This window comes from Osmerus eperlanus, chromosome 24 (genome assembly GCF_963692335.1).
Source record: "Osmerus eperlanus chromosome 24, fOsmEpe2.1, whole genome shotgun sequence".
NCBI classification, from domain to species: domain Eukaryota; kingdom Metazoa; phylum Chordata; class Actinopteri; order Osmeriformes; family Osmeridae; genus Osmerus; species Osmerus eperlanus.
This window is the reverse complement of record NC_085041.1, coordinates 5,228,824-5,254,792: the sequence shown is the minus strand read 5'-3', so window position 1 is coordinate 5,254,792 and position 25,969 is coordinate 5,228,824. Positions and strand designations below refer to the sequence as shown.

Below are 25,969 nucleotides of genomic sequence, written 5' to 3'. Positions count from 1 at the left end.
AGATCTGTCTTCCTACAGTACACCCATCGAAACCTCTACCAGTACCGCTCCCTGAGGACTTAATGAGTGATCACGTAACAGAATCCAAACACTTGCGGCACAGCGTCTAATTGATCACAAAGCAATCCTTTGCGACTTCGATTGGAACACACAAATCTTTTCTAGCAATCAATTAGACCCATTTGCCCCCCCTCGGTTGTATTGTTTGCAAAGTAGGGTTGGGTAGATATTGTGAAATGGGTTGCTGTTGCCGTATCAAATACTGGTCCCAATCTCGTCAGTTTGTGTACACAGACAGAAGTCAACAGTAATGCTGCTTTTGTCCTGTTTTGATAGAGAAGATGGTGGTTTGATAGATTGCTCTGTAGAACTATCATAAAAGCTAACGACACAACATAGTGAAGTAAGCCTGACCTGAAAATGAATCACCAGACCAAAGAACTAGATCAAATCAGAAAACTAACATCCAACAGTGTGATGAAGTCTTTATTGTTTCGTGTTGATCATCGCTGTTACATAGCTATCACTGTGGACACAGAGGCAGCTTTCTTTGTGAACTGAAACCAAGTTATTTATAAAATGAGAAGGCAACATTAGATTATAGTGTTATACTACGCTATGGTCACTTACTATACTTACGGAGTCTGTGCAATGTACTGTAGGTCATTCAAGGTACAGACACCATCTTATTATGTTGTTAAACAGTTAGCAGGCTACATAATGAGACTAAGGACGTTAAATCATTTAACTTAAATATGTTTAGATAAGATAATATACAGTACATATCATTTTAAAAAATTTGTTCATATAGATTTCTATTCACATCAATCAGAGTTTAATATTTTCTCATTTGATTGACAGCTAATTGGGGTAACTGGCAAACAATAAATACTTATTAGGCTCCACATGCTGTAGTAAAATCCCTTTTGTTAGATATCAGGGCATCTGCATGTCATAATTCACTCAGTAATGAAGCTTTTATTATATGCAGATGGTATTCTAATGGCAGACTAATCATGTTCTTCAGTGTTAAAAACACAAGTTCGATGGTTGTTGTGAACAGTTTTGAAGTTATGATTATTTAGATGTGATGAATTATGTAAACAGACTTTAGGAATCTCCAAAATAATAATCACCCCCCCCAGTTCTCTCTGCGGTCAGTCATAACAGGATGTAGTTTGTCATAACAGGAAGTGGTCAGTCATAACAGAAAGTCAGTTTTAACCGGCAGTTTTCAGTCTTGGAAGCAGGAACAGGAAGTAGCACCAGTGGAGAGTTCTGTTGACGGACGTCAGGCTCCTGGAGTAGATGGTGAAGGGGATGGTTCCTCCACTTTGGAGAGTTTGACCTCCCGCTGGGATGCAGCAGCAGACCTGTGACCTCCACTCAGGATTACGGCCACTTCCCACAGGAGCAGCAACTGCAAATCACTTCATCACTCAACTGAAACACAGTCCCTCACACACACGCACACACACAGGAGTTGGCCTAGCACCCAAACATAGTCTTTTTGGTTTTGGCCTGCAGGTGTGATTTAGAGGTTCCAGCCCAGTCCAATGTGTGTGGCCAGCAGGTAGCACATCCCTATGGTGCAGGTCATGAGCATCATGGGAAATCCTAGCCTGGAAACAGAAACACAAAAGCATAACACTGTCAGAACAGACTGAGAGAAAGAGAGAGAGAGAAGAAATATAGAATGGGAGAGAGCAGACGAGAGGAGAGCAGAAGAGAGAAAGCTTTAAGACTACCCCGTAGCATGCTGCCTTCTATATAAAGTCTCTCCGTTTCCATGTCATCAAAGGACCACTATCAGAAAATTGGCCATTAGGTGTAGTCAGATGACTTGTACTGCACTGTGGAGGTGCAGATAGGGCTCTACCAATTGGTGTGAATAGCTCCCTTTGGTGTAAATGGGTCAGTTGGTGTATATGAGCTGGGCAGGGGGTAATCTTTGTCCACTGGTCTCACTCCAGTCATTGTGTCTGACAACCCCATCTACTCTGCCGGCTAACACAGGCACCATTACCTGGGATTTTACACATTTTCATGTACCAATGATGCTCAAGACCTGTGTACTTGTAGTGGTACAGGCATGGCACACGGATTGTAGTAAAAAAAAAAAAAAATGATGTTCCTTTTCATTTCCTGTCTCATTTTCTTCTGGAGATTGAAATTTAGTTTGATAGTTTGGTGTAGATGTAGTATATATAGACGTATTTATTTCTGCAACACGGTTAAATATTGAACAGAAATGTACAGCTTACCGTCTATTAGGGGTGGGAATATTTTGGTACCTCAAGATTCGATTCTTGGGGTTTCAATTTCAAGATTCAATATATGCTTACATAATTTTTTTTTTTTTTAATATGTGAATCAATGTGAATCGCTAGAAGACTGAATCGCGATTCATATATGAATAGATTTTTTTCCCCCACCCCTAATTTCTATATTCTCTTTTTTTATTTTTTTATTAACAGGACATTAAAAATACACTTCTCTCTGTGGAATTACCCTAAAAAAACAACAAGACTAAATCAATAACAATAATTTGTCCTAAAAACTCAACATAGAAAAAAAGAACATGAATTGAAGACACACTGCGCAAGTGTCTTAGCCCCAGGCTACCCTGAATGCCGCTGGCCAGGCCATTCAAACAGTATTAAAGCAGGAAGCAGACTTCCTGTTTCCTGTGTCTAAGCAGCTTTCCTCGTGAGCGTGGCCCATGGGATGTCCTTTATCTGTTTGCTTGTACAACACCCATCTGGAAAACTGGCATTACCAGTCTAATTACAGCTGTGGAGCATGCTAATGCTAATCCCTGCCCCAGCATGCATCAGCCGTGTCCTGACCCCACCTCCTACAGCTGACAGGATATCCAACGTTGTGTCGCATTGCGTCCTAGCAACAAACCCTACCTGACAAAAAAAATGACTTTTGTTTAAACCAAACTGTGGAGTTGTACCTGTTTGGTACATTTTGGTCTGGTTAAGTTCTTTACCTCAGAGAGCTTGGACAAAACTCAAGCAGGAGTACAAAAAAAACCCCACACTGCACATTTATTTTGTTGAAGCAATTACACATGAAGAGATTCTCCAGTAGGTCAAGTCTCTGACTACCTCTAATTACATTTAATGAGTCACTCTTAGCCGGCTGCCTATTAGAAAGCGTCTATGAATCAACGGGCTCCCATGACTAGCTGCCATCGCTTCCTCTCTCAGACGACTTTGGGTCACATGTCTGTCTGGTCTCAGCTGCACAGGAGATGAGAACTCATTACTCCCTCCTCTCCTCTCTCTCTCCTCTCACTCTCCTCTCCTCCCTCTCTACTCTCCTCCCTCCACTCCTCTCCTTCTCACTTCTCCCTCTCCATGTTCACAGCCCTTACCTTACCTCCCCTCCTTGTCTTCATGGTCCCATCCCTCCATTCTCCCTTCCCTCTATCCTCTACACATCCCCCTGAGGTGAGGGCACACATTTGATTTATACCCAGGAAAGTGGATCTGTGTCAGCCAGTGTTTGATGATGGTGGACTAATAATATGGCCCAGTCTGCCTGGTGAACAGCAGTGTTGGATAAAGCTGTGGGTCTACACAGAGAGCGAGCGAGCATGTGTAAACCTGTTAAAGCCTGCCGGCCTGGCCTGAGCACACTGGGTGGACAGATAGCCTGGTCATCTGACTGCAGCGTGGCCCAGGGGAAGATTAGCAGGCTTACCCACACCGGCTGCCGTTAGCAGACGGAGGTAACGGAGGCCAAAATAACCCGCCCGCGTGTTCAAACAACAGACCTGTCACTCACGGCAACACAGGCCCCCTCACGCCACGGGAAAGGGTGGGGGTCAACGAGGTTGAGAGGGTCGCATGATCGACAGCCGATTCAGAAGAAGCGCATGCTAGCTCCGAGAGCCGCGAAAACAGAACTTGTGTAGCGGGACAGAGGCACACAAGCAGCCATTCAGTCACGCACGTATTCGCTAGGATTTTCTTCTCCTTCCCACGGCTCGCAAATACCAACCCCCAATCTCCCTGCACCCTCCCTAATAACCGCCCCCCCCCCCCCCCAAAAAAAAAAGAAAAGAAATGGGGCTGTGCTGATACTCTTTCCTGCCCGGCAAGACTAACAGCACAGTGACAGTTCATTTTCAGCGAGGGGCACAGTTTGGCGTGTCAAGCAGGAATCACTGTCATCCTCCCGAGAGTGTCGTTCTCGGCACCAACCGGTTACCCGCGACCGGGAATAGGAGAGTGGGCACGCCGCTTGGCGGGGCTGGCAGGACAGGAGCGCCGATAATTCAATCCAGGCCATTTGAATCAATCTGCTGTCATGGTGCTGCTGGCAGACCTGGGACAGCAGGTGTCCTCGAAGCAGCTGTTGCTCTCCAAAGCCTTAGTTCTCTCTGTGGGAGCGCAGCAGCTGACCACAGCTGAATATTAAATTGGACGTATGACTTTGTACTCTGGATCGAAGGTGGGGAAGGGTGAGGCGGATATCTTTCGCTAAGGTGAAATGTTGGGAGAATGAAAACCGCCAACACCTCAGAGGTGTGCAAATACATCCGTGAATCCCCTCCAAAACATACAAATAATGACCTGCCCCAGATACATAATCAAAACAGGGGTTGGAGATGGCTGTGGTATGCAGTATGAAGTCCGGGTCTCGGCCCTGGATGGTGTGAAACCGTCTGGCATGGAGAAAAGGCCAGCTCAAATCCTGTCAGTGTCGACCGAGATGAAATTAGACTAATTCCACGACACCGCAGGCCAAATGTTATTCTCCAGGATGAAAACCGAGTTATTAATGATCGAGTGGGGGAGATCAGCTGATCAGTCAGATCAGCATCTTGTTGCTGTCATATGCTTTTGAGGGGCCATGTCTAAACCTCCAGATGGTTGGTGATTTGGACCCCAACCAGGACCTGCATGGACACATGGCGCCTGGGAGGGCCAGCACTTTCTTGGCAATTTCTCTCTGAGAGAGAGAGGGCAACTCTCAGAGCCAGAGAAACTAGAGGGGGACGGAGGGAGAAGGACGGGGGGGGGGGGGGGGAGAGAGAGAGAACTCCCGCTAATGAAGCATGATAAATACATACTGTCTGGAGTCGTTTAAAGAGGAAAACCCACAACTAAATCCAAAGTCCGAGGCAAGCATCCTGGTTCCAGTAATAGATTTGAGAGACACGGTGTCAAATGTTTCTTTGTCTTACAGTAGGTGGGTTTCCTTGCCAATCCTTCTGTCAACCACCTTAACAACTTCCTTAAAACGCCCACGCCACTGTGCAACGCTTTCGAACGCAGCTCAATCTCCCCGTTAGTTTTTATGTTACATTTAGTGTCGCAGTTCCAACCTTTTTTATGCTCTCCTTCCTTTCTCCATCCATCCCTCCCCTCTCTCTCTCCTCCCTCCCTCTCCTCCCTCCCCTCTCACTCTGTTACATAAGGCTGTCTGGAAGAGAACTCTTTTAAAGGCCCATTTAGAGATGACCTTTTCAGAAAGCCTTGTTTATGGCCTCTTCTGAGAAAGGTATACAGAAAGTTAGGAAGTCTGTGATTGTGAGTGCGCATGTGTGGGTGTTTGTGGGGGGGGGCTGTGTGTATCCATACTAGTTATCACGTGTGTCCCATTCATTCCCTCTATTTGATTTGCATTCAGAAAAGGTCACAGCCACTAATTCTAGAAGAGTAGCAGAGGTAATGGACAATGATTCAGATATAACCTGTATGACACTTCAATAATAATACAGCGAGGCATTCTGAGTGCTTCACTGACTCCAATCTTAAAGGTCAAAATGATTACCATTCACCAGTCACACAACAAAGATAAAATTGTACAGTACATCATTTGAGACAGTAACAGGCGATGGCTTAACTGTCTTCCTGCACTAAGATGTGACGGGTGACTGTCTCCGTGGCGATAAGAGCCTGTCGGCTCTTCATCGCCTCCTCATCTACCACCACGCCTCCTGTCTCTGCCCCAGACACAGTGCTGCGCCTCCTTCACTTCCTGCTCTACCACTCCTCCTGTCTCTGCCCCAGACACAGTGCTGCGCCTCCTTCACTTCCTGCTCTACCACTCCTCCTGTCTCTGCCCCAGACACAGTGCTGCGCCTCCTTCACTTCCTGCTCTACCACTCCTCCTGTCTCTGCCCCAGACACAGTGCTGCGCCTCCTTCACTTCCTGCTCTACCACGCCTCCTGTCTCTGCCCCAGACACAGTGCTGCGCCTCCTTCACTTCCTGCTCTACCACTCCTCTCTTCCTCCTCGATCACTCCTTCTCCTTCCTCCGACTCCTTCTCCTCCATGTGTTCTCCTCGACCCCCTCACTGAGTCATCACTCCTCCTCCCTCTCCCTCCCTCCCTCCTCCCTCCCTCTCCCTCCCTCCTCCCTCCCTCACCCCTCCTCCCTCCCTCACCCCTCCTCCCTCTCTCACCCCTCCCTCCTCCCCCCTCCCTCACCCCCCTCTGGCTGGAGTCCGTCCCAGGTTATTTGTGGCTTCCAGTCTCCCTGTTGATTTGTGTGAGGAGGCAAGAGGAACAAATTGATTTGGTGCAGAGGAGAGAAGATGGTTGTCGAGTACTTCAGCAGACTCAATGAAAGGATACCCCCCCCCCTCTCCCTTCACTGCAACACTCAGCAACTCTTACTTTTATCTTCAGGGGGAGAGAGAAAGGTGTGTATGATGGCAAAGCTGAAGTGGATTGTTATTTTCGAACCAGTCTTTGTTTTGAGGCACTTGAGGTAGTGATGGAGAAGCACTCTTTGTAACGAGAAGGCCCGGGGGGCGACTTGTCCCTCTCTCCAAGACACCACAGAGGAACGCGCACGCTACCCAGAATGCATTTGGGCGTCTCGTCCTGCCTATGTCTGGGAAGCTGTAGTAGACCGCCTGACCTGCCCCCTCCCACCCCCCCCCCCCCCCCCACCCACACCCCATGCATGCATCCTGCAGCCTGGGAAGTTCACACACACCCTGCTCTCCGCAGAGCCGCTGTACCTCAGATGGGTCCTGGTAAGATCAGACCATGTGAACCTTGTGCCAAGGTGACCCAAATGTGACCCCCCCCCCCCCCCTGTTAATAACTGTGTGATGGATGAGGTGATTCCAGCCAGCATGCACACAGTGAGACTAAACAAATAGTGAAACTGGGTCACTCCCATTCACTTTGATAGTCTCTCGACCACTGCAGGAGCGTGCTCTGTTGATGAGCAGACATTACTGCCAAACGATGAGTCATTTAGGCCCGCGGGCCTTTGACCCTCATCCTGACAGGAAGTGACCCGCCTATCACACTCCTGGATATTAGGGCTTGACCTAACAACCTCGTCGAGGTATTTATGAGACTGATTCACAAATCCGAAATCACTGCCAAAATCCTACTACTTACAGACTATGACCAATTGTGGTGCCTAATCGTGCAAAGGCCCTAATTGTGTTCCCCAACACTGTGTCCAGTGTATTACTGTGCATTCTCTACTGAGCGGTGCAGAACATCTGTGTTTGTGAACGCCTCACGCGAACCTGCCGGAGGGTTCCTCTAAGCTCTTATCATGCAGCTCCAGGCAGGGTTCAACCTCTACACAGGTGGTGTTTTTCTGCTGAGCCATGCAGTCCTACCCAGAATGCACAGCGTGAGGGCTAACAATGACAGAGGACGCGGGGGGGGGGGGGGGGGGCAAGGTTCACCTTGGGTAAACACCCCTCCTGCCCTCCACTCCTCTCCTCATCTTTTTGTTCGTGCTGTGATCCCAAGCTTAGATCCAATTACTATTCTCTTTAGGGGTTCTTTTGTCGGACTCTGGTTGTCTGCCTGCGGGCGACCCCCCCGAGAGAGCGGTGGCGCTACCGGTCGTCATACCTGGCCAGCCCCTACAATGGGACCTGACGACCAGCGAGAAAAACACTGTTGCTCTGTGAAATGCGGTTGCTGAGAGATGACAAATGAATGTGGGGGGGGGGGGGGGGGGGAGAGAAATGACTAAAGACACCACGGAACGTCGTGTAGTCAGGGCGGTTCCTGCAAACCGGCGAAAGAGCAGGGAGGCTGGCGTTTAGTCCTGCAGCGGCCCTCGGCAGCGCTGTTGTTGGAGATTACTGTTTGGGGCCCTGGGTTTGATTTCCTGCCAAAAACGGAGATAGGGCACCTTCAATCTCCCGAGCCTAGCGCCATTGTCCCGGCCCAGGCCTCCACTGGAGACGCACAGGGCTGGAACTAGAAACGCAAATATTAATCTGGACAGATGGAGGAAGAGGGAGTCACGAGGGGTTGGGAAGTGCGGGGGGAGAAGTCTGGCACATGGGCTTCTCTGTTCCAAATCAGTTGACACTGTTTTAACTCGTAATGGCATTTTGTCTGCGGACTGTTTGTTTACGCCGTAAACAATGCTGTGTAAATGGCAGGCCCCGGGAGTCCGGCCTAAGCGAAAGCAGACTCCTCCCAGGCCTTAACGCTTTGTGTGCCACAGAGACGATAACGAGGAGGTTCCCTCGGCGCTCGGTTCCGTTGGCGCAAGCACAGCTTGATATATTTTTTTATGCAGTTTTTGTGGGTGTTTTATGAAGCCGTAATCTATGTAAAACCCTTCGTACATTTTGTAAAAAATATAATAAAAGACTCCTAGAAGTAGTTCAGTACAGGTCTTTACGGAGCAGAGAGTTCCTGACCAATAGACTTTAAAGAAGTGATATTGATCATAATAAGTCTTTTTTATGAAAAAAATACTTCTTTTAGCAGACACTTTTACAAAAAAAATGTACGGGGGAGGGGGGATGGTTGAAAAATCTCTGATCTGCAGTAAAATGCTCTAACCACTGAACTATACCCATCTCTTATCCATCCAATGATCTGATGACTGCACTGTGCTGAGGAGGGTGATCTGACAGGATGGTCATGTGACAGGAGGGTCATGTGACAGGAAGGTCATGTCCACTGTCCTCCACACACGCCCATCTCTTCAGGTTTAACGACATTGGCAACACATCATAAAACCGGTTTGTCACCGACAGGGAAGACATCAAGGACACGTTTACGATTCGGGCTTCCAACATCATTACTTTTGTGTCCTCAAATGTTCCTTCCGATCCTCAGATGGAGGTTCCTGTGGCCCGGCGCGCTCCAGAGAGTCAGACACAGGATTTATAGTGAGGAGATGATGGTGCGAAAGACTGTTAAAACATTACAGCCAAGCTGCACTCATTTTGAGTTATGGCCACAAGGTACAGTGTGTCTGTCTCAATAGAACTTCATCAACAATTGCACTCAGAGCCAGGTCATTTAGGTGACATCCTTCTCTTCTAGGGTTCTCTGTGTGTGTGTGTGTACGTGTACATATGCAAATGTCTGTGTGTGTGTATCCATGTTACTGTATGTGTGACTGACCCAGTGTCTCCCCAGCACCTCTGTGCAGGCCCACATCTGAGAGCTGGGCGAGGAGACAGAGATGTATGAGCATGTCCTCTGGGTGTGCTGGGTCCGCTCCCAGAATCCCCTGCTGCGCGCTCGCCCGGGAGGGCTGAGACGCCGCCGCCGCGACAGCCGGCGACCATCAGAGACTCTCTGCCCAGCGAACGCAGAGCTATTCGGGGGGGGGGACGACAACGACGACTCGTTACCCAGAGTGACGCCTCACCGTGCTGGGGGGAAGCTGGCATCCCAACAGACTCATCAGACTGAGGTATGGAAAGAGCCGCAGTCTTTCACCCCTCCTCTGGAGGACTGCAAACAGCCCTGTCTCTCTCCCTGACCGGTCCCCCCCAGTAGCTATGCAGCTGAGATCCTCACTCCCACCTCCCTCCCCACCCCACCACGGCGAGCCAATTACCGCCTCCGCCACCAGCCAGCCAGGCTATCTATCAAGCAGCTCTCACAGCTAGCTGCACAGAGGAGAAGGGAGGGGGGGTACACAAAGGAACACACGGGCGGGGATGTGCGAACAGGCAGGTGCTGCTGGACAGCCCTGGGTCCTGGTCCAGGCCCCCTGTCAGTCTGGCTGCCAGTGACCAGTGGGTCGGCCGGCTCCACGGGCCGTAATTGGGAGGACGAGGCAGGGAGGCGGGAGGACAGAGAGAGAGAGAGAGAGAGAGAGAGAGGAGGTCAGTGATAAATGAGCAATTACCCAAACATCTGCTGTCTCCCTGTTTGTTTCCCTGGCTCTGCCAACCCTCTTTTAAGGCAATCACCCCCCCCCCTCCTGTCCGCAGCCACCCAACAGCATCCTTCCCCCTCTGCTCATCCACCTGTTCCACGTGCTCCAGACCCTTACCTGCAGCTCAGGGCAGGCAGGGAGAGGCTAGGGGAGGCAGGGAGAGGCTAGGGGAGGCAGGGAGAGGCTAGGGGAGGCAGGGAGAGGCTAGGGGAGGCAGGGAGAGGCTAGGGGAGGCAGGGAGAGGCTAGGGGAGGCAGGGGGAGGCAGGGAGAGGCTAGGGGAGGCAGGGAGAGGCTAGGGGAGGCAGGGAGAGGCTAGGGGAGGCAGGGAGAGGCTAGGGGAGGCAGGGAGAGGCTAGGGGAGGCAGGGGGAGGCAGGGAGAAGATGTGTGCAGAATCTGTAACTCAATGTTGAATTGAGCGGAACACGTGGCGCTGGACCTGAAGTTCCCAGGGTGAACAACAGCTGCAGGGGCTTCCCATAAAGTCAGCCGGCAGTACTGCACAACCGCACTGCCCGCCAAAACAATGAGGGGCCTTTACGAAACACAGAGAGACAGGATCTCAACTGGTTACACTGGAAAGGAGAGATGGAAAGCGACTCTCTGGAAAGACTTTCCCAGAATGGATCCCATCTTATCTGCCTGTCTGATGGGAGATAAACGGAGTGTCTGGCTGGCCTGGTCTCGGACTGTAGAACCCCCCTGGTTCTCATTTAGCTTCATTGATCCCAGCAGCATCTAGCCCCTCACAGACGTGCAGTGTCTGTCCTCCTGGCAAAGCTAGCTGTGGTGTACACATGGTGCATACGGCATGAAGGTCTGCTTTACTCTGAAGGCAGCACATAGGGCATGCTAGCATGACTGGCTTTCCCCCCTGTTTCCTCCAAACCCCAGAATGCTCATGGAGGACCATGTGGCCTCCCACAGCGAGCGTGTACAGGGGCTAATCAAACCCACATTCAAGCTCCTCTCCTGCTTCGTTGACCATTTAGGTCTCGTTGAAGGAATCAGAAGGGATCTAGTCAGAAGGTTCCCTGAATGAAAGCCGGTTGCCATGGAGCAGGTGGCAGCTTGAGGCGAGAACGAGGACCGGGGCGGATGACGAGCGACACTTCGCCACCAACCTGCTTGAAAAGAAAATCAGAGGACATTTGAACCATTCATGTAAGCTTTTCAACGTACCAAAGGGCTCTCAAACCCCACTTCCTTGAGTGTGTCACTTGAAACCAATTCAATCAGTCATGCGTCACATGGCATACTGTTTATGGAGTCTTTTTTAGAACCCAAGGTGTGAAATTGATTTCTGCGTCGCGTTCACGTGTTGGCACAACAAAAACACACAATGCCTCAGAGAAGGGCTCCGGTTTAAATTGAGGTGAGCCTTTTATTACACTTTTGATGGACATCTATGTACAGCACTGCACTGAACCAAGGCTCTCCCCCCTCCAGATACCGGGTCACTTCCTGTCAACCAGAAACTGCTTCTCCAGAGACAGGGTCATTTCCTGTCTACCATTCTGCAGCAAGGCACATTTAATTGACAAAAGGTGCATCGCACACATCCAAGTCTGGGAGAAGAGAGACGGACACACAACTTCATCAGAACCACCTGCTTCTGCTACTGGAAACGGTTAACACAACATGGAGATGAAGACTCTGGGGCAATTCAGGTGTTCAGGCAAGAAGAAGAAGTTCTGCTACTGGAAACGGTTAACACAACATGGAGATGAAGACTCTGGGGCAATTCAGGTGTTCAGGCAAGAAGAAGAAGTTCACATGCACAAACATACACATAATGGCCGGGTTTCCCAGATTCGTTAAGAAGCTCTTAACGCTAAGAGCTTCTTAGGAGCGTTCTAGAGCGTTCTTAGAACGCTCTTAACCCTTGTGTTATCTTCGGGTCATTCTGACCCATCAGTCATTGTGACCCACCGTCGTATTGCGACAACTTTACCGCCTACAAAAACAAAGTGAAGCATTTTCTTTTAACCGTTGGGCTGTCTCAGACCCCCCACATTGCAAAGGTTAAAAGAGAATTATTGGGTGTGCTCAAGCCTTCGGCGAGAGCACAACCTTTGTTCTCTCACATATATATTTATTTTTTATTTTATTTATTATTGTTTATTTTCGCCCCCCTAAGGATCAGTCAATATTTGGACTAAATACACAACGGCGGTGTCAAAAGGTTCGTCTTGGTAGCGATTGCGTTGGTTGTATTTTTATTTACGTTCCGTTGCATGGTTTAAGTAGAAATTGCGTTTTTGTGGTGAAAAGTGAAGCTAACGGTGGCTAATTTGCTAGCCACAGTCACTGACGTTACTAACGTCACTACGTCACTAACTTCACGAAAACACACGTGACTACCTGTAGCAGAACATTCGTTTCACGTCTGTTAACATGGGGGATAGCTAGGCTAACTATAGCTTTACTGCAAGGCAGCTGCAGGAACGCCACAAGCAAAGAGGCCAGGGTGATAACTATTTACTCATTTTACTTTGTGATGTGAAACACAATTATGAAATGTAATGTACAATATTAGCTGATATTATTAAGGAAGGGGACCACATCTACTTTTGGAAACGGTAGTCTACTATTTCACTGAAGCATTAGCATCATGACATTAGCCTCTGTTGCCCGGGCAACACATACTACAGTGGTCTATGATGCATCTGTTTTCAATCTTTAAAATAAACATTCCTCACAAATACATTTTCGTTGTAGGATTTATTATGACATTACATTACAAGTAAACGATTTGTGGGTGAAATTATCATTACCTGTGGTTTCAAACCAGTGTAGCTCACTGCAACGCTGTAGCCTACGCGAGACACTACAAAAACATCTACACAACATGTTCGGCACTCCCCTTACTTAAATCAAAAGTCTAACTACTAACCTGAACTTCATTGCCACAGCCTAAACTTTGTCAATCTGTTCATGAAAATAATTAATTTCAGCCTAAACCGTACAACGGAACGTTAAATCCAATTCAACCAACACAATCGCTACCAAGACAAACACAGCAGTAGTCTAGTACTGTACTGTAGTAGTAGAATTTACCGGGGCAGCTTCTCCACACAGGGCTATATCGCATTTTGCGTTGTTACTGACAATGATCGCTACCAGTGAGCTTTTTATGAATGAGCGATTTTCCACTAAATAAATGTCAAGCTTATTTACGTTTTTGGGGGCATATTTTCAGTTAGCAGATGGTACTGTTTGAATCGCGATTCCATCTTCTACTGCCGGTAACGTCGTAGAATAATCTTCAAAGGGGGTTCTTTATTAATGAATGAATGCAATATGAGTAGGCTAAATGCCTGAAAATATCACGAGAAGGGAAAACTTAAAAGGACATTTAAGTCATAGAGATTAGGTCCATTTTTACACCGGTCTGCCAAATTTATTCGTTTTGATTCAGCTATGAGGCTACCTCTTGCAGGGGAAATGAGAAGACATCATATTTAATTCTACACTTCACTCGTATTTTCAGTTGTAAATGAGCAGCACAAAAAAAATGCTTTTAAATCTATATAATGTTTATAAATAATAAGTATGCATTTTAATATAAAATATACAGATATATCAGTTGTAAAAATGTCATTCAAAAACGGACCCCTGTGCAACCGACGCAAGCAAGCACACCCTACAATTTCCCCAGAAATTGTACACTCTAGTTTTTATTTGTTTTTGGATTGGGTAAAATTGGGTAAACACAACAATGGTTCGTTATGAACCTTTGGGTCATGTGACCCGAAGGCAGCACAAGGGTTAAGAAGCTCTTAGCGTTAAGAGCTTCTTAACGAATCTGGGAAACCCGGCCATTATCATCACCACTCACACATCACCATCGCACACACACACAAACCCACCACCATCACCACAGACACACACCCACCCACACACACACACACCGAGCTGTAGCAAATTGCCACCAGCTGAGCCCTTGGAGGTGAAGTGTATTGACCTAGCGACAGGGAGCAGATAAGTATCCAGGTGTCAGTCTCTGCTACCGAGATCTCTGACAGTGCCCGTGATAATAACGTGTGCTTTCAGCAGGCGCTTGGATCCAGAGTGGAGGAAGTCAAACCTGCGACCTCTTGACCTGCAGTCCAAACCACTGACATATCCCCCTATCCCCCTATTCCCCATTTGGAAGATGTTTTTTTGTCCTCCATCTCTCTCCCCGTCTCTCTCCCTCTGTAGTAAAGCGTGTCGACCTACCTGAAGAACTCCATGAAGGAGAAGCCGTATCCGTGCTGCTCGGCGATCCCCGCGCACACCACGTTGGCCGAGGCACCAATCAGAGTCCCGTTTCCTTTAGGAGCAGAAGAGACTTTGTTAGAGACAACCTCTGAGGGCGGCAAACAGTTCTCATTCTCTGAACACCCTCCCAGTAATGGCTGTCCTTTTTATTCCAGCAAACGTCAAAATAAAACACGCCTGACCCAGGACCAGCGAGGGGCGTCTCCGCGCAGCCCGCTCGGTTCTGACCCTTCCGGAATCAAACAAAAGCTCTAGAACAATTAAGTCACATCTCGAGAGATCTCCATCCGAACCAATAAGTGAAAAGCGGTTCCACCAAACCCCTTTGAGACACCCGGCCGTGCTGATTGCAATCTGACATCTTTGTGAGAGAGCAATCACTCATCTCCGTGAAATACGTTCCGTGACCTTCGTTTGGTTCGCTCTCCGAGGTCAAAACCAAACGGATGACGAGTCGTGACGAGGCCCCTCGCATGGGGCGGCGCCCCCGGGCCTCCACAGAGAGGGCTTTGAATGAGCCCTGATGAAAGGGCCCCGGGGTTCACATCATTAAAGGCTTGGCTTGTCCCTCCCCTTCGAGGACGCATAGACACCTGCCTCGGTCTGGCAGCCCTGCTGTTCGCCACAGAACCACAGCCGAGGCAGAACCAGGGACTGGAGAGGAGAGGAGAGGAGAGGTGAGGAGGAAAAGAAGAAAGGAGGTGGCGAAGGGAGGAGCAAAGAAGGAGATGAAGAGGAGAGGCTAGGAGGGGAAATGAGAGGAGAGGAGGAGGAGAAGGGGTGGATACAAGTAGGCCTGTCGCGATAGTCAATATATTGACTTATCGCACGATATATAGAAATGAACGCAATCATTGTTGGTGCCGCGATATTGCAACTGATCATTTTTATAATAAAAAATAATGATTATATACCTTTTTACATAAAAACGAATGTCACCAACATTTTAGTCGATCCCGCTGCCTCTGTCATCTTGTCTGCTTTCTGTGTCGAAATCGTAGGCGGGACTAGCGTCTCCACACACACACACACAGAGCGGGCACCGACAGGTGAAGAGAAGGCGTGAACCCACTGTGTTATAAAGTGTTCTGTTTCGTGACATCTACAGCTAGTTAGGAAAAACAAGTAAAAATGGACTTCAAAGCCGCAATTGGGTTTCAAAGCCGCATCTTCAGCTCCGGTGTGGGAACATTTTGTCTTTAAGCCGAACGAGATGAGAGTCAATTAACGTGAACGAGCCAGTATGTCGACTTTGTTTAAAAACTGGAAACGAAAAGAGGTAACTAACCTAACATCGCACCTAAAACATAACTATCCCACCCAGTTGTTCAACCTGTGACAACAACTGCAGCTAGAGCTGGAAAGGGGTCTTCCAGACAGTTATCTGTTACAGAGTGCAAATATAAAACGTGACAGTATGAAATGGCGCACACTCACAGATAGCATAACTCACTATATAGCCAAAGAGATGAAAAACCAGCATTTACAAATATGCTGCAAACTTTTGACAAACTATGGCTGACAACTCTCACGCATTTCAACCATTTCACACGCTCTCACGCCACACCTGGTATATCTCATGTTGAAGCGACATAGACTCGCAAACAGGCGTGAAAACTCGCCTTGGGGGGGGGTCATTATGTAATCAGTGGCGTAAAAGGGTCTGAAAATTACAATAATATCGTTTATCGCAATTAATTTTGGTGCAATATATCGCACAACAAAAAGTAGTTATCGTGACAGCCCTAGATACAAGTAAAAGGAATACTGAAAAACAAACCTAGCATATAGTCATCAAGGTGCAGGGATGCCAAGTCCCCCATGGGTACCCCACGAGACAGTACCTCAGGTAATTCAGTCCTACCCCCGCCCCCCCCCACCCTCACTGCAGCCCCCGACGCTGCCAACCTCTTCAGCTCGCTTCTGTGATAATTACACATCTACTTCAGCTGGCCCAGCTTTCCTCTCCTGGCTTCTCCCATACTGTCAAGGTTGTGTGTGTGTGTTTGTGTGTGTGCGCGTCATCTCCTGCTGTCGTCGTCGCCCCCCCCCCCCCCCCCCCCCCGGCTGCTCTCATCTGTCATGGTGTCACAGAGACCGTCACTGAGTCTGTCGCAGCCTCATATCACAGATCGATAAGGCCTGTCACACCACGGCTGATTAGAGCTCTTTCTGGAGGGGGGGTGAGTGTGGATGAGGGTCTGAGCTTGGGGGGCTGGGGGGTGAGTGTGGATGAGGGTCTGAGCTTGGGGGGCTGGGGGGTGAGTGTGGATGAGGGTCTGAGCTTGGGGGGCTGGGGGGTGAGTGTGGATGAGGGTCTGAGCTTGGGGGGCTGGGGGGTGAGTGTGGATGAGGGTCTGAGCTTGGGGGCTGGGGGGTGAGTGTGGATGAGGGTCTGAGCTTGGGGGCTGGGGGGTGAGTGTGGATGAGGGTCTGAGCTTGGGGGGCTGGGGGGTGAGTGTGGATGAGGGTCTGAGCTTGGGGGGCTGGGGGGTGAGTGTGGATGAGGGTCTGAGCTTGGGGGGCTGGGGGGTGAGTGTGGATGAGGGTCTGAGCTTGGGGGGCTGGGGGGTGAGTGTGGATGAGGGTCTGAGCTTGGGGGGCTGGGGGGTGAGTGTGGATGAGGGTCTGAGCTTGGGGGGCTGGGGGGTGAGTGTGGATGAGGGTCTGAGCTTGGGGGTCTGGGGGGTGAGTGTGGATGAGGGTCTGAGCTTGGGGGGCTGGGGGGTGAGTGTGGATGAGACAGGGCTCTGGGCTGGGGAACCTGCTGCCTTCCATAGGGGCCGGCCCCAGGCCCTGTGGGATGCTGCTCATGGTTCTGGCAGGGGTCTCTTATCCTTCACACAAACAGATGACATTCCCCAAAGACTGCTGACACCTGAGCCTCCACTGATGCTGGATGGCATTTATCAATCTGAGTAAAAGTGCTTTGGCCCCGAAACCCAACAAAGCACAGATCCCCTTCCCATCACCCCCCCTCCCTACCACACACACACACACACACATTTTCTCTGTCTATCCCTCTCTCCTTCCCTTCCTGTTCCTCCTTCTCCTTTACTCACCTCCTAGGCAGGCTCCCATGGCCAGGGAGAAGATCAGGGGCTTCAAAGGCAGGTTGACGTCTGCGTCCTGGCTCAGGTTGATGAGGACAGGGATCTGAGAGGGGGGGCAGAGAGAGAGACAGAGAAAGACAACGATTCAGGACGAGAGCAGCTGAGGTTGTGGAGATGTTGTGGAGATGTGAACGAAAAACGTTGTGTGGCCACGTCTCTGTCAGAACGGGATCGCAAGACTTGTGCTGGACTTTGAACGTCGTCTCTCAAGTTAGTTCGCCTACAAACGCAACACCAATTAGCCAGGCGCATTCTCCTGGTGACTCCAGGAGGGGGTGTTGCTCAGCGTCAAGGTCACTCCCCCTAGAGCATGTTGTTCTATTGAGAGAGAAAGTGAAAGGGAGAGCGAGAGTGGAACGGAGAGCGGGTCTGTCCCTTTCAAGGCCTCTTAGGATCCTATTGAAGGTGAGTTAACAGCTTTTCACAGTTAATGGATTCTCTAGGTCAAAAGGGGACCGTGTGGAGCGACGTCCTGTGACAGGCCTGTTTTAGAGGATGCTGCTGAGGGCTTCTGGAACCAAAGCCGTGCATGCGCACGACAGAAAAGGACTCCGTCCCAGAATCCAATTAGGAGCTTAGCAGTATCATGTCGTTTAGCAGTAGGTCGTTTAGCAATAGGTCATTCAGCAGTAGGTCATTTAGCAGTAGGTCATTTAGCAATATGGCGCTAAGCATTAGGCCTATATCGTTTAGCAGGATGTCGTTTCGCAATTGGACGTGTAGCTGTCGTTCACCTAGCTTGCGAGTAGGACGCTGAGCGCTTCAGAGATCTGCCAGATGGGCCGAGTTGAAACACATTACACAGCACAGTAGCCATCCCATTTACTGTTCCATTCTGTCGGCTGAACAGCAGTCGTTGAACCCGACGCATTAAAAACACACTCCTGTGTATCAACGGCAATGCTCCTCTAGTGGGCTGACACCAACCGCAGCCCCTGCCTAAACAGCAGGAGTGGGCCACACAAAATACATAGACGAACTACAAACAAAAATAAATTAACTTTTAATTAGGCAACAACACTCTGTGTGGCAGGCAGCCTCATTATCAAGGCTAAACATTCCTCAAACAGGAAGTAGTCGAACAAGGGAGCTGACACGGGCTTCTAATCGCTGTCGAAGACCGGTTGACCATGTTGATGCTAATGACTGAGTGTGTGCAAGCGCGCGTGACTGTCCCGCGTGCGTACGGGTGTTTGTGAGCGTGTGTGTGTGTGTGTGTGTGTGTGCACAGCCTCCTACCATGGTGGCGGTGAAGGGGATGTTGTCGATGAGAGACGAGGCCAGAGCGGACACCCACATGACCAGGATGATGGCGATGGCCAGGCGCTGGTCCTCGGGAACCGCCTGACGGAGGAGATAACAGGAGGCACACGTCAGGGGGCCGCGCTCCACACACACCCACCCACCCACTGTATGCACATGCGCACACTCAGGCATGCAGACACACATATGCACAGGCACACACACTTAACAGCTTTAAATAAAATGGCTCCAGTTTAAGTTGAGGCCTTGGCGCGGCGCCCCCCCCCCCCAGTTCAGACAGGGGGATATGGAGATTAGGGAGAGGAGGAAGGAGAGATTGAGAGGAGGGGTGAAGACTGAGAGGACGCGAGACAGGGCCGCAGGTGGCGTCTCGCCGCCGTGGCGAGCGTAACCAATCCCGTGCAGGGACCAGCCGGAGCATGACGGCGCTCCACTCTGACACACCCGAGACAGCGGCAGGTCTGGACCTGCCGCTGTCTGGGACATCACAGGGGAGATAAAGGTGGCTGGCTTCTCCCTCCCTCTCTCTCTCCCTCTGTCCCTCCCTCCCTCTCCCCCTCCCCCTCTCTCTCCCTCTTTATCTGCGCTTCACTCTCCATCCCCTCTACCCCCGTCCCTGCTTCCTGTTCTCCCTCCCCTTCTCTCATCCCCTCCTCCTCCTCTCCTCGTTCCTACAGCCCAGTGCGTGGGGAGGCATCAGAAGAGCACACGCCCTGTCATGTGGAGTTACAGGTCTGCTGTCTAAACTGGAGCTGACGTGTCCATCACAGGCTAATTCTGCTCTGAGAGGTGCCTCGGTGGAGACATTACACACGCAGGCTGGAATATGGTGTCGACACCCCAGTATGGGGGGCTCACTCACTAGGGGGGGTGAGTGAGCCCCCCATTATTTGCATGCAATTATTGAATTGCAGGAGAAGGCTATGCATATAACTATGGGGCCAATGAACATGGGAGTGCCACATCACATCACCTGCGTGCCACTAGCGCTCATGTCAGCGCGGTGACGACCGTCGGCTTGGATACGAGCGGGTAAACAACTCACTTTTATCAGAAGGGCCGTCTGTTCCCCGATGTAGTCGATCAGCTGCAGCTGAGCCAGAGCCTGCAGAAGAAGAGAGCACACATTTCTCATTAAAAGGAGATATTAGCGATGACAGAGTTGAGTGCAACTCTACGACTAAGACAGGGAATCCCAGACAGGTGTGTGCCGACACTGAGTGAAACCTGCAGTACAATAGAATACAGACTGTCGACTTCCTGAAACGGAGCTGGTTTAGGACTAGGATTAGGGAGGTTCAGATGGGCTGCGAGGACACTCAAGAGGAGCACCAGCACCTGTGCTTGTTGCAAATGGCAAATAAACGGTCTCCGTCTGGGGCCCTGAGTGACAGGGCTGTTGTGCGACCACCGGACAGGAGTGTTTACTGTGAGATAGCCGCCTCACTTAACTAAAGATTAGCATGGCTGGGGACGCTAACGGCTAACAGAGCACGACAATTCTGCTGACTCCTTCCCATTCACCCACTCTTCCTTGGGACTGGTGGATGAGAAGCAATAATGAATTCACAAATGCACAGTGTGGCTAACCGCCCTCTCCCGATTCCATCACAGTGTGTGTGAGAGCTGTCAGAACGGGTGAAAGAAATGTGCCTTACTTTGTGTCTCTCTTGTCCCTCCCAGCAGCACGGCTCGAGGGGGAGAATGGTTTGTGTCACAGCGTGAGCCGGGATGAGATTTAGAGACGGGCACAGTCCTGCTTGTGTCGTCGCACAGTGCGTTTCTGTTTGGCTTGGAGCCCTGTGAGTGTGGGAGTGTTTGTGTGTGTGTGTTTGTGTCTACTTGTGTTTGAGTGTGTGAAATACCTCCATGAGCACGAACAAAGCAGCGAAGAACAGCAGCGTGGCCCACTCCACTCTGTGCAGGATGATCTCAAAGTCCTGGATGTCTGCCAGCACCAGCAGCCACAGGGCCCCCAGGATAGCGATCCACCCTGGGACACAGAGACAGAGACACTCCCCTCAGACACTGGAAGAATGAACAAACGAACATCTGTCTGTCTGGGTGGCTGTCTGGGTGGCTGTCTGACAGTCGGTCTTGCATAACTGTCTGTCTGTTCACATGTCTGCCCGCACTGTAAATAGACTTGAAAGTGATGCAATGAGTTAGAACACAATTAAATTAATAACACATGACGGGAATATTAGACTGCTTCTGGTGAAATAAAAACATGCTGACTAATCCAGCAGAACAGGGCACAGATCCATCTGCTGTGAGTTTACTTTTCGGCTGAAATCACAAGCTGCTGGTTCTGTGAGTTGTTCTTCAGACTATGATGTAGCGATCCTAATCAGTGTTCTTTCAGGTTTACTGTTCTGTGAGGTGTAGTGAACATAACATACCCTGCCTGTTGACTTCTCCTCCAACCTTAATCTAGCACATCATATTCTAATAACTGGAGACTAACAGAAGGGCAGTTAGAGGGAAAACTGTTTATTTAGCTTACATACAGTGGCTTCAGAAAGCATTCGCACCCCTTCACTTATAGCACATTTTATGGGGTCATAGATTTATTTTTTTATTTATCAAATTGCCCATTAATCTACACCCACTTACGCATAATCACAAAAGGAAAAACATGTTGTTTTCATAAACTGACTTTAATCTGTCCCCAAGGAGCCATTGCCCAATACAAATGTCAAGCCAGATGTCCCTATGCATCTTAACACCACATATATACACGCCATAAACGTCAGGCCATGGCAACCGGGCCTCGTTGATGTGATAAGGAGAAAAGTAGGGTCGAGAGCGGAACACTGCAGCGATCCTGCAAAAGCATCGAGAACCTAACCTTGTTACCGCTCCCGGTTACATTATGATTCACTGTTAACTACATTATCATCGTGCTCAGGAGGCTGCTCCTCATTGGGCAGATATTGGGAGGTGGAGAACTCAAATAAAACAAATTGGTTTACTTAAGTCGACGGTGTGTGTGTTTTATAAGGAGTGTGTGTCATGGCGTGGATTTCATTTACACCCAACCGTGCGCTCTGACTCTTCTTTCCCCCCCCGTTATCAGATGGAGTCAAGTGGGCCTTCTAAGAGACTGATGTATTATGTATCTGGGCAGGCTTAGTGGGTTTAATCAAACACTCATCATCAAAGCATAGCCGTTTTTGGCACATACTCCACACTCAGGGTCATGTTGGCTCTGGCTTGCGTTTACCTGGTGTTGTGTGCGCACACACTCCGAGAGGAGAGAGGGAGAGAGAGAAAAGGAGAGCACACCCACTTGGATCCGCAATTTGATTAAACAGGTGAAAGTTAGTAATTGCCTTGGGGAAATCATTTTAGCACTGATGAAAACTGGCAAAGAGATAGGGGAGGGGGAGGGGGGGAGACACTTAGTGGTAGATGGGGAGAGATAAAGAGATGTTTGCATGTGTCTGGAAGAAAGAGAGGAGAGAAAGATGAAGGAAAACATGGAAAAAAGAGAAGAGGCAAAGAAAAAAGAAAGAGGGGGGAGAAAAAGAAAGGAAGGGAAATGGAGAGATAGAAGGGAAAGAAGAGGATTGAAGAGTGGACCACAAAACCTTGCTCTGTCTGCGGTGTGCGTGGTGCTGGGTAGGGGGTGTTTGTTTTACCTTATGGGGCGCTCCCGTAGAGATGCTAATTGCAAATCAGGGACAGGGACAGGTGGCCCGGGGCTACATCTGCAGCTGGCACAAAGGCCTGCTGACTCAAAGCCCAGACAAACACACACACAGAAGACAGGAAAACAACACATTCTTTGGTAGAATGGTTTTCAGTAGATAGGACACATACATAAGTGTTACAGGTTTTCTTTTTAACCTTTTCATGTTCCTGTTAAATTTGCCTGAAAACGCCTAAACAGCATACCCAAAGTAAATTGGAAGCTGTTCTTGAACCATTTGGAGTACATGCATGTAAATGATCTCTTTTGAAAGCTGACACTCTGAAGTTATGTCCCCTGTTGTCAGGACCCCTGTCAGTCCTTCTAGTGTTGAGTAATAGAAGCTTGAACACAAGGAAAGTGAAAATTTCTATTTCCGCCTAGATTTTGTTTTGAAAACAGAGGCCTGAATAGGCCTAGAGGTGGTAGGTATTATCTGGAAGACTAAATTGGACCACAGGTTGAAGCCTTACCCAATTCAAATCAAAAGTCAAACATAATACCACAATATATTCATATTTGACACATGTTTTTATAAGAGTACATCCAGGAATTTTCTAAAAGGGTCTTTTGGAGACTCCAAAATGACCCTTTGTAACCAAGGTCAAGGTCAAATAAAAAGGTATTTTTTTCATAATTGTTATCTCTGGCCCATCTCTGGTACTTAGAAATATCATATATAATAGCTAAATCCCTAATTAGTAATACTGAAACACAAAAACTGAAGCATGAACACATTGGAGTGCTTTATCTGATTCCAAGGATTGGCGCACAAAGAACACTGATTCTGTCAACCATATTGCGCAATCGACTGTTATTTTGAAGGCTCCACAGACGCATACAAATGAGGTATTGGCATTTTCAGCTAGCTGTCAGCTACAAGGCTAACGAGCTAATTTCAGAGCCAGTCGAAGCCAGTTCGAGAAATTTGTTTAGAACGAGTGTGGGGGGGGGGGGCGGGGGGGGGCAGGACGCACAGACCTAGTTGGCTTTAGAGGGCTGTCAACGGGGCATGGAAGCTCCTATTGGGTCGAACAAGGTGTCAATCAAAAGGGGAGGGTTCAACGGACATTTTGAGACCTTCATTTTGTAAATACTCCGTTGATAAATCGGAGAAAATAACACTTTTATGTGAACAAGTTGTTTCTTCCGTCGGCTAACTTGCATAATGAAACAAAGGATAATGGCTATTCATGAACGTAAAACATTGTATTTGGACGAATTACTTTACATGGTTAGATACTTTGAACCCTTGGGACTTACGCAGATCAAGTTTTGATGGCATGATTTGCACACCTGGACCTATTTGAACAACTTAGGGTGAGTACAACTTTTTTCTTTGGCATTGTTGAAGGAATGTTCACCGGAAAAAGACGTTGACTTTGCTTGCTATTGCGACTTGATCTTGAATTGGTTTATTTCAATGGAAGCACAAGAATCGTAGCTTTCCAACGATGTATAACATGTGTAGCGTCTAAAAAATATATTTTTTAGAATTTAGTGCGTCGTAACTGAGGAAGGGGGAGGCAGCATTTTTGTCTCGCGGGCGAAACAGGAGCGTAAACAGGTTAACTGGGGGCGGCACGCGAAACTTTCTAAAAAACACTGCCTCACCATCCATGATAAGATCAGACGAACATACAAAATGAGCGGGACGCAACATTTTTATTCTTATTTCCTTCCAGCATTGATATTCTCCAAGGCAGCCTCCTGTAGTGTCGGGAAGCAAATAGCCGACAGCGAACCAAGAGATCTCTCCAATTAAAAACCGCTTTGAAAAGACTCTGAGCAGCCAGTGATAGGCTCATTCATCACGCGCAGGACAGCAGTGTTCCGACTCAGGCGGGTGCGTCGTGAACATTGTCTCATCGCACTTGTTTATCTGAGGCCCGATTGTTTGTTTATATGGTGCTACATACACAGAACCGGAGAGAGTCTGAGCGCGGCATGACCAAGGCCGCTAGATGAGCCAATGCGGCGTTTACAAGTGCGATTCGCCGTCTTGAGATTGCGCCGGGAAGGCGAGGCAGGGAGACAGCTTCTCAGGCAGATAGGACGAGGACAACAGGAAGGGAGGTATGGCGCCAGAATGCTTAAAGATCATTCGTGTTGATGGCCGAGCTCGAGCGGTGAGCACGCCCGGACGCTATCTCAAGCTAAATCACGCGCTGGCGTGTCATCGGTCTTCTCAGGACCTGGCTTTAAAACCACCCTTTTCGTGTAAAAACAAAACAAAAAAGAAGATAGTTTAAGTAAAAGTTTTTATGTGAACTCCCACTAACACAGGTACAACAACCAAAGACTACTGCTACTACCAGATGCAAGCCTATGATCTATCCACTTCCTGTTTCACGCAGGAAGTAAGTGTGTACTGCAGGACACATCTACAGCCACATCGCAGTGAGTAAATGACCAGGCAATATTCAAATGCAAATTACATTTTGCCATGTCAACCTAATGAAATTTTAATGATGCTCAATTTCCCAAACATCTTCTGTGCCTAAATAGATTGAAACCCCACGGTGTGACCTACGTGCATTAATGAGGGCTAAGTGTGTGTGTGCGTTTGTGTGAGGAGCTTGCATATGGTAGGTGTGTATGCATGTGTAAGTGTGCGTATGGTTGTGTGCGTGTTTGGTTTGTATGTCTGTGCTAACCCCCAGCTTTGCTAAGGGAGGGGGGGTTGGGGGGGGGTGACGTTGTGGGTCATGCGCATTTAATCAACATCAGCCAGAGGTAAACCAAGAGAGCCCTGCAATTAACTCTACATGTTTGGTTACTACGCCGTGACTGGGGTTAGGAGAGGAAGGGAGGGGAGAGGAGAGATGAGGGGAGAGGAGAGGACCTGCATGAAGACATCTTCCTTTGTGCGTGGGCTCGGTGCTAATGGAGGTAGTGTTTAGGGTCAGCGGCCATTGAAACGCACATCTCCCAGCTCCCATTCAGAAACGTCAGATAGAGAAACAGGATGCAGCCCTCAGGTCGAAACACACACACACACACACACACACACACACACATGTTCTCACACATACACACACACACACTCCCTGACAGACTGGATAAACCCAATGTTAGTAGATACGGAGGACCCCCTCAGGGAGATGTGGTCTGTAATCATCTGGCACATGCTTTAATTGGAATTCAAGGAGGTACCATCCGAAGAGAGACAGGATCTAATTCAGTGGTATTTAACTGTGATTTCCCAGGGAGAGGTTGACATCTTGCCAGATGTTCTACCGCGATAGCTGAAGGAATCCATCCATCTTTGCCTTTATGAGGACTGTTGACATGTCCGGGGGTCATGTTTTCCAGCTAGACTAAGAGCAGCTTCTCCGTGTCGCTAATTAAAACAACTACAATTCCCATGTCTCCAAGCAATGGTAATTTGGTAGCTAAATAGGCCTTTGTATGATAAAAGGCTTTCCTATTGTGTGGGGGGTGTCCACCCACATATAACTGATGGGGACATCAGTTTATCACAATCTCTC

General features: G+C 48.9%; 1 protein-coding gene across 2 annotated transcripts in view; it reads right to left on the bottom strand.

Moving 5' to 3' along the window:
* Positions 1–480: 480 nt before the first annotated feature.
* oca2 (oculocutaneous albinism II) overlaps positions 481–25,969 on the bottom strand; it is a 52,753-nt gene continuing 27,264 nt past the window's right edge. For both annotated transcript variants that reach the window (XM_062450963.1, XM_062450964.1), the window contains exons 19-24: positions 20,650–20,777; positions 19,830–19,889; positions 18,761–18,865; positions 17,471–17,564; positions 14,367–14,460; positions 481–1,622 (exon numbers count right to left, since the gene is read on the bottom strand). In XM_062450963.1, the coding sequence (XP_062306947.1) occupies positions 1,535–1,622; positions 14,367–14,460; positions 17,471–17,564; positions 18,761–18,865; positions 19,830–19,889; positions 20,650–20,777 (569 nt within the window). In that variant the 3' untranslated portion in view covers positions 481–1,534. The remainder of the gene's footprint in view (positions 1,623–14,366; positions 14,461–17,470; positions 17,565–18,760; positions 18,866–19,829; positions 19,890–20,649; positions 20,778–25,969) is intronic.